Source organism: Oryctolagus cuniculus, chromosome 1 (assembly GCF_964237555.1).
Source record: "Oryctolagus cuniculus chromosome 1, mOryCun1.1, whole genome shotgun sequence".
Classification (NCBI taxonomy): domain Eukaryota; kingdom Metazoa; phylum Chordata; class Mammalia; order Lagomorpha; family Leporidae; genus Oryctolagus; species Oryctolagus cuniculus.
In genome coordinates, this window is record NC_091432.1 from 162,250,919 (window position 1) to 162,259,934 (window position 9,016).

At 41.1% G+C, this 9,016-nt stretch overlaps 1 protein-coding gene across 3 annotated transcripts in view; it reads right to left on the minus strand.

Annotated features, from left to right (window-relative positions):
• ZNG1A (Zn regulated GTPase metalloprotein activator 1A) overlaps positions 1-8,722 on the minus strand; it is a 55,615-nt gene extending 46,893 nt beyond the window's left edge. Inside the window, exons 1-3 of one of the 3 annotated variants that reach the window (XM_008256123.4) lie at positions 8,673-8,722; positions 4,572-4,658; positions 1,321-1,417 (exon numbers count right to left, since the gene is read on the minus strand). Coding sequence is in view for 2 of the 3 variants with exons in the window: in XM_002708232.5 (XP_002708278.3) it covers positions 1,321-1,417; positions 4,572-4,658; positions 8,379-8,631 (437 nt within the window). In the remaining variant the exon portion in view is untranslated. Of the gene's footprint in view, positions 1-1,320; positions 1,418-4,571; positions 4,659-8,378 lie in introns of all 3 variants that reach the window. The other 2 variants (XM_002708232.5, XM_051858559.2) reach the window with 2 other exon arrangements.
• Positions 8,723-9,016: the final 294 nt, after the last annotated feature.

Consider the following 9,016-nt stretch of genomic DNA (forward strand, 5'->3'; position numbering starts at 1 on the left):
AACTATGATGCAAGGTTTAATTTCCTTTTTTCCTTAAAATATCAAAAGTAAAAGAAAATACTTCATAGATTTTATTTTGATTTTCCAAGAAATTGTTAGGATTTTATCCTTTCTAATACATTTGACTCAGAGGCAAACACCTAAGGTAGTAAATGATGTAGAAAAAATGTAATTCACTAGAACACTCAAAGTCAATAGCCAGGGCCAGCGTGTGGCGTAGCGGGTTAAGCCACCACCTGCAGTGCCAGCATCCCATATGGGAGCTGGTTCGTGTCCCGGCTGTTCCACTTCCAATCCAGTTCTCTGTTATGGCCTGGGAAAGCAGTAGAAGACGGCCCAAGTCCTTGGGCCCCTGCACCCGCGTGGGAGATCCTAAAGAAGCTCCTGGCTTCTGACTTCGGATCAGCGTAGCTCTGGCCATTGTGGCCATCTGGGGGAGTGAACCAGCGGATGGAAGACCTCTCTCTCTCTCTCTCTCTCTGCCTCTCTTTCTCTCTGGGTGTAACTCTGACTTTCAAGTAAATAAATAAATCTTAAAAAAAAAAAAAGTCAATGGCCTAATGAACACAGCAGGCATTCTATCTCAAAACTTAACTATCACTGGAACATAATATAAGGTTTTTCTCCTTTGGACAGTCATTTATTTCTGTTTTTTGGAGGGCTTGAATGGTAAATAGTTGGAAATAAGACCAAAAATTTACTAAATTCAAAATAACCACATTTTTACATAGGAAACTTCTACATACAAGAGATCATTAATTAAATAAGCACTGACATCAAAAACAACAGAGACAGGCCCATGGCCCAGCAGTTAAAATGTTGCTTGGAATACCCAAGCCTGTACTGAGCCCCAGCTCCACTCCTAATTCCAGTTTCCTGTGAATATGCACCCTGGGAGACAGCAGGTGATAGCTCAAGTAGTCAGGGCCAAGCCAGCCACTTGAGAGACCCAAATTGACTTCCTGGCTCCTGGTTTCAGTCTGACAAGTTCTGTCTATTTCTAGCATTTGGGGACTCCCAGGGGATGAAAGATAGTGTCTCTGTCTGTCTGTGTCTCTCTCTCTCCTTATACCCTTTAAATATAATTAAAATAAAGAAATAGATTTCTTTTTTTAAAAATTCAACAAATGGTTCAAAGCCTTAGTGCAAATTAAAAAAAAAAGGTGATAAAGACTCTTGAAGAAAATGAACCCTGATATGTTTAATTTCTATTTGAAAATACAATGAAGCAAGTATAAATTCAGGGAAACTGCATAAGCAAATAAAAGCTGAAATATAATCAATCAATGTTTCTCAAAAACCAACAAACATATTCCTTACTTCACTGAGCAGCAGAGGCAACCATTTCCAAGTTCCAGCCATTCTTCATAGAGCTCCCCACCTTGGCTGATGGCTAAGGATTTCTCCACTGCACTTCCTGGAACAGTTAACAAGGAGCCCTCTTCAGCCTTTGTTCACTAACCAACTCAAAATAAGCCTGAGAATACTCAACAAGGGATCAGATTTCAAAGCAGAAATCACACTTTGTAACTTTCATTCTATTCATGCAGCCCCAATGTTTAAATTATAGTACTCTAAATTATTTTAGTTTTAATTTCTCTCCTTACGAGGACTTAAGCTCCTAAAAAGGTAAATGAAAATTAATGAATATACCCTACTTCCTTTTTAGGCCTCTTAACTTGCCCACTCTTAGCTCTCAATAAAGTAGCCATAGGAAGGCATATTTTCTTGTCCATGTTAAGTGTTCTAGATGGACCAGTATATTTAGTTCTATATGCCCTTCAACCTCTTCAGAGCACCTTAACTTTCTTTTCCTTTTCATTCTGCCTCTAAATTGTTTGTTTCTAGTAGACAGACAGGCAATGCAGTATTCCCAATATGAGTAAAAACCCTAGCTCATTCTGAGCAAGGTATATGGCCAGAGTTTCATATACTTATTCAAAATATAAACTTTTAGTCAAATACATCTAAGTATCCCAATAATGCTCATCTGCTTGTTATCATATAAGAGTGATTTTAAGTGTTTTACTTTTCCTCCAGTAAGGCAACATTCCAAAGTCACAGAAGAACTCTAAATGTTCAGTAAAGTAAATGGCCAAAGAAAAAAAAGTAAGCAATTTTTCATTTATGCATTTTTTGGTTCATATTTCAGTTAAATGATAATAAAGAGTTTTCTACAGGGTTGTTATAGAGTTCAGGCTACCCAGAATATTAATACACAAACATAAAAGAAAGTACTGAGAATGCTATGAAGGAAGTAACTGTGAAAATGAGTCTGAAAAATAGTAAGAAATAATAGTAAATGCAATCAATGCACAACAAGAGGTCAGTTAATAATAATTAGGGCCGGTGCCGCGGCTCACTAGGCTAATCCTCCGCCTAGCGGCGCCGGCACACCGGGTTCTAGTCCCGGTCGGGGCACTGGATTCTGTCCCGGTTGCCCCTCTTCCAGGCCAGCTCTCTGCTGTGGCCAGGGAGTGCAGTGGAGGATGGCCCAGGTGCTTGGGCCCTGCACCCCATGGGAGACCAGGAAAAGCACCTGGCTCCTGGCTCCTGCCATCGGATCAGCGTGGTGCGCCGGCCGCAGCACGCCGGCCACAGCGGCCATTGGAGGGTGAACCAACGGCAAAGGAAGACCTTTCTCTCTGTCTCTCTCTCTCACTGTCCACTCTGCCTGTTAAAAAAATAAAATAAAATAAAATAAATAAAAAAATAAAAAAATAATAATAATAATTAGGAATACTACTAACAGAAATCTTAGTATTGTCTAGAAGAACTTTTTAGTTTATTGAGATCAGAAACCAAATTTAGTCTAGTGGTTAAGATGCTGACATTCCACACTGAAGTGCCTGGATTCAATTTGCAACTCCATCTCCCGACTCTTGTTTCCTATCAATGCATACCTTGGGAAGCAGTGGTGATAGGTCATTTCTTTTTTTTTCTTTTTTTGACAGGAAGAGTTAGACAGTGAGAGAGAGAGAGAGACAGAGACAAAGGTCTTCCTTCCTTTGGTTCACTCCCCAAATGGCCGCCAAGGCCAGCGCACCGTGCTGATCCGAAGCCAGGAGCCAGTTGTTTCTCCTGATCTCCCATGCGGGTGCAGGGCCCAAGGACTTGGGCCATCCTCCACTGCCCTCCTGGGCCACAGCAGAGAGCTGGACTGGAAGAGGAACAACCAGGACAGAATCAGGTGCCCCAACCGGGACTAGAACCCGGGGTGTTGGTGCCACAGGCGGAGGATTAGCCAAGTGAGCTGTGGCGCCAGCCAGATGGTTCAAGTTAATTAGTCTCCCGACACCTCTGTGGAAGACATAGAATGTGCTCCTGGTACCTGGCTCCAGATCAGCCCTAGTCCAGCTGTTCTGGGCATTTGGTTAGTGAACCACCAAACGGGAGCCTTATTTATTTGTCTATTTGTCTCTCTCTTTCAATGTGTCTCTCTCTCATCTCTGCCTCTCAAATAAATAACAATTTTTAAAAATTTTTTTCCAACGAAATCAATTTTAACACCAGGCTTCTCTTTAAGCTAATAAAAACTAGGTCTTCTATTCATCTGCAACTGAAAAATAGAACATTTACAAGAAATACTCTGATAAGAAATTATATTTTTTGACGACTAAAAGTGACCATTTATTAAAATTATACTTGTGAAGAAAATCAACAAAAGTAATCAGAGTAGTGTGTCTAACACTGCTATAGAGATTTACCTACATCTTAGCATCAAGGGCAAAAAGTTAAAAATTGCATACATTTTTCGAGATATTTTAGCTACTTTAAAAAATGTTTTTAATTTATTATCTGTTTCAGAGGATCAGAGACAGAGCTAGTGGGACAGGGCACAGAGAGACAACGAGAGAGAGAGAACATGCACTCTATCTGCTGGTTCACTCCCCAAACACCTGCAATGGCTGGGACCTGGGTTGAAGCCAAGAAGCAATCAAGGTGGCAGGAACCCAGTCCCATGGGCCATCACCACTGCCTCTTAGGGTCTGAATTAGCAAGAAGCTGGAGCCAGGAGCTGGAACTGGAAATCGAACCCAGGTACTCCAATATGAGATACATGTATCTTATCCATTAGGCTAAAGACCCACTCCTTAACTTTAAAAACAAAACAAAACAAAACAAAAACTTCAGTTTTAACTGGTTTGTAGGTAATAAACATTCAACCAAATAAACATAATTTTATAATTGAAGCATTTTTCAACTTTTGTGAGCTGCAATAAATAAACAGTCAATACAGAAAGCACTTTTCTGTTTTTTAAAAAAACTCTAATGTGTTTAGCTTTTTGTTTCTGGAGTCATTTATTTCATTTAAAAATCTAATTTAATTCTGTTCCTATGATTTCCAAAAGTAATACAAAATAAAATTTTTAGAAACTGATGTCTGTATCACAAATCCATACAAAATAAAGCATGACAGAAATTAATACAATTTTTCCAAAGCTATCCACATCAACTTGCTCACATTATAGCACTTGGCATTTCATTGTCAAATATAAAACACCAGCCCACCAGTGAAATAATTCATATTACACAGTCTTGCAACAAGACATTCATTGAACCCTACTTACCTTCCCCAAATTCATTTAAAATAACTGCTATTCTTTTACTATGTTGCTCTGTCAAAATATAGTTCAGAAGTGTTGTCTTCCCAGCACCTATAAAAATATATTTGTTTTAAATAACGAAACTCAAAAACTAATTGTAAAATCCAAAAAAAATACAGAGCCCTAGTGTTATCTTTCATACACTTCTATTAGAAGATTAAATGATCCTTTAAAAACTACTACAAATGTTTTATGTAGATATAAAATTTTATGTTTATAATACTCCTACAAGCAGAATCAATTTTTCTTCAACCTTCCTTATAATTTATAAGCAATGTAAGGATTTCTAAATTTCCTATTAAATGAGGAATTAATAAAGTATTGTCTTCCAAAGATATGCATATAGTTTATAAAACATAAAATATTTAAATCTCCTTAAATGATGAGAATGTTTCTGGATCACAAATATATGTTTTACTTCTCTAAAATTTATATAGAAGATTATCAGTTGCTTTAAAATCCAACATTAACCATACACAAATTCAGACTGACTATATGGTTACCTTTAGTGTGGTTAAAACAATCTATAAAGTTGATTTTATGAAATGGGGAACCAAGGTAGGAGGTGTTAGCAATGGATAGAATACTCAGTTTCAGAAAATTCCCAAAGCTACTCTAAATTTCATCCAGTAGGTGGCGCATTAAACCTAATAAATTAATCTCAAGTAGAAAAACATCTGGTATGTGATTCATAAATATCAAAGTTCAAAGAGGCAAAAAAGAAAACTAATTGTTTGGAAGAAGTTCAATTGTATGAATTTATCATGTATTTATCTATTTTTCTGTTGCTAGATATTTGGGTTCTTCCCAGTGTTTTCTATCGCAAACAGCACTGCTAAAAACTTTTGCAGGTAGTTTATACATTTTCTAAAACACATTTGCAAATTCTCCATGTTATAACTAGAAGGGATTTATAGAGTACTAGGATTTTTTTTTTTTTTGACAGGCAGAGTGGGCAGTGAGAGAGAGAGACAGAGAAAGGTCTTCCTTTGCCGTTGGTTCACCCTCCAAAGGCCACCATGGCCAGCGCGCTGCGGCCTGCGCACAGTGCTGACCTGAAGGCAGGAGCCAGGTGCTTCTCCTGGTCTCCCATGGGGTGCAGGACCCAAGCACTTGGGCCATCCTCCACTGCACTCCCTGGCCACAGCAGAGAGCTGGTCTGGAAGAGGGGCAACCGGGACAGAATCCGGCACCCCGACCGGGACTAGAACCCGGTGTGCCGGCGCCGCAAGGCGGAGGATTAGCCTAGTGAGCCGCGGCGCCGGCCCGAGTACTAGGATTTTAATACATTCAATACCTCTAGGTCATATTCCTTTAAAAATCTTTTGATGAAATGAAGGCTTACATTGAGAGCATTTTAGGAAGCTCACAATTATAATGAAGGTGATACACAGAACAGAGGGACAGACTTTAAGAAGACAGGACAATGAGATTCTTGAAACTAGGCCAAGTATGCCTCAGAGGCTCTGAACATGAGTGGTGCACAATGCAGTGACTGAAAAAAATGAGTGGATGTAAGAAAACTAACGAAAGAATGATTAGGCCTTAATGCTCATAATTAGTCATATTACGAAGACAACAGGCTTTCAGACCATTCATTCATTCAAAAGCATCTATTATGAAGAATTTATGTTTGGCCTTGATGAAAAGCAAACAAGGGCAAAGACAGTCTCAGCCTTGATATAGCTTAGAAATATTAAGGGAGTGAGAGATGAATTCAGACAAAGCTACAATTACGTAACAGAATTCAAGAAAAGATGTACAAGATACTATGGAGAAACTAAGAGACTTCTAGCCAGAGTAGTAACATTAAAAAATGGATTCCAAGGAGCTAAGATCTAAATATAATTCAATGCGCTGGGCCACAGTTGGTCAAGAAAGAGAGACTGACAAAATCCACATCATACAAGACTTCCTAATTCATGTTAAGGGATCTGAAATTTAATTTGAATAGGAGGCACTGAAGGGTGTTTTATAAACCATATGACATTTATAGAGAGCTAACATATAGAAAATATAATAAAGAACAGCAAGACTCAAAGTTAGGAGGCTCTTAGTGTGTGTAGGTGGTTTTGGTTACATTCAGAAAGATGTTTGTAGAACATCAAATAGAACTATATGGGTTCGGGGCGCCGGATTCTGGCCCAATTGGAAGACCAATCCAGCTCTCTGCTCTGGCCCAAGAGTGCAGTGGAGGATGGCCCAAGTCCTTGGGCCCTGCACCTGTATGGGAGACCAGGAGAAACACCTGGCTCCTGGCTTCGGATCAGCGCGGTGTGCCGGCCATAGTGGCCATTGGAGGGTGAACCAACAGCAATAGGAAGACCTTTCTCTTTGTTTCTCTCTCACTGTCCACTCTGCCTGTCAAAAAAAAAAAAAAAAAAAAGAACTATATGGGTGTGAGGGTGTGAAGCTAAAGGATGGAGGAAGGACTTAAAAAGAAGCCAGAGAACAGAAATATCAAATAACAACATAACAGGAGTCAAATGAATAGTAACTGAAAAAGAGAAAACAGCCAAGGATAAGAAGTGAAACTATCCCCTAGACAGAGCAACAGGAAGGCTCCCAGCCTAAGTCTTCATTCTTGAGCTTCAAGCCTTACTTCCAATATTCTGCTGAGCAAAACGGGGAAGACCAGAGGCGCATGGCCAAAATATACCATCTCAAAGAACGAGCTCAACTTCTCAGTGAAGCAGCCACTACATTACAACAGGAAAATACCAAAAACCAGTTATTTTATAAAATTAGTCCTGAGGAAAAACGGAAATAAAATACCGTCTCAACAAAGAAAAAAAGAGGAAGGGGGAGGGAGCATCATGATCTAATTCTCATTTTTATATAAAAGACCCTCAGGTGTCCCAAATCCATACTTGTCTCCAGCAGCATCTAGGAATAGCATTAGTTCCTCGAAATAGTATTACTCTATCTACATCTCTTAACTTTTTCCGCACTTTTAATACAGTTCTGTGTTTATTCTAGCCCTGCTACTTAACTGCACGGTTTTAAAACAGTTCTCAAACTTTCCCGACGAAGACTCTCTGGTGTGAGGACATAAACTGCGTTTCGGGAAGCCGTTCCATGTTCTTACACCTGGTTTCAGGTAGCCCTGTGCTTTCCCAAATGTCTTCAGTTTGAGACACAGTCCTGGAGGCGAGATTTTAATTGTATTCTTACTCTTTCTCCCATAGCTATCGGCAAACTGACCTCAAAAATAAATAAATAAATAAATAAATAAATAAATAAATAAAAAAAAGCCTGAGAAAGGAGTGTGTACTTCCCACCATCAGCTGCTCGAGCGTGGAGAATCTCTTGAGGAACCCCCATTTGTCGGGCTTAACAACCAGGGCCCTTTAAGGGCAACAGACCTAGTAGGTAGGTGTCCTGCCCGCACCTTGCATAAGAGAAAACAAGCTCAGACAGGTGATCGATAGAATTTCATGTTCGGGTGAGAGCAGATGAACTTCAGAAGCGTAAGGCGACTGGCCAGAGGTCACAAGGATAATTAGGGGCACTAACTACTGCAATGGCAACAGCCTGATTTCAAAACATAGGCTAGCTTTCCGTCTAACTTGAGAAATGTGAACCTACCGCGGACGGCTCTGGACATCACTAATACCCGGACAACACAGGCAACCCACGAGGAGCAACGGACCCAGGCCCTGCCTGACAACAGCTCTCGGCCAGGGGGCCACAGGGCCGAGTGGACAAAAGGCACCGGCAGCCCCCAAAATCCCGAGGTCACGGCATTTTCTGACCGGGATGGTTAGTTACCTAAATACCCTGTGATAATTGTGACTGGGATCTTGGCGCCGGGGCCATACTGTTCCTCCTCCTCCTCCCTTTGCTTCGTCTCAATGGGAACCAACTCAGGACAATCCTCCTCCGCATATTCCTCTTCCTCATCCACAGCTCTCACAGCCTGTAACATCTCCGACCTACAGCCCGAGTCCAAGAGCTGGGTCCAAGTCCGAGGCCTCAGCGGCGCGCGCGGAGCACTCGCTGCCAGGCCCGAGCCAGACGTCATCACACCGCGACGCGTAGCCCCTCCCGTACCCGCCCCATTACCTGGGCTCCAGTACGGGTTCCCATGGCCACGCCCCCAGAAGAGCGAGGCACGCCCCTGTGGAAGCTGGTCCCGCCCCCGGGGCGTGTTCCCGGAACCTGAGCGAGGCCGCGCGCGGTTGCTAGGGCGCTGCCACTGTGGCCCCCGCAGTCTCGATGACTATTGGCTGTTGGTTAAGGACGAGGACAAGCTGGTTGGAACCTGGAGTGGGAGGCTCTCTATTAAAAACTTTGTTTTAATTCATGAGGGAAAGAATAGAAGGTTGTAACTCTACAATTTTAATAGTAGTTTTTCTACCTGAAAGCTAACAGGGAAACTTTTATAATATATATTATTTATAATATAT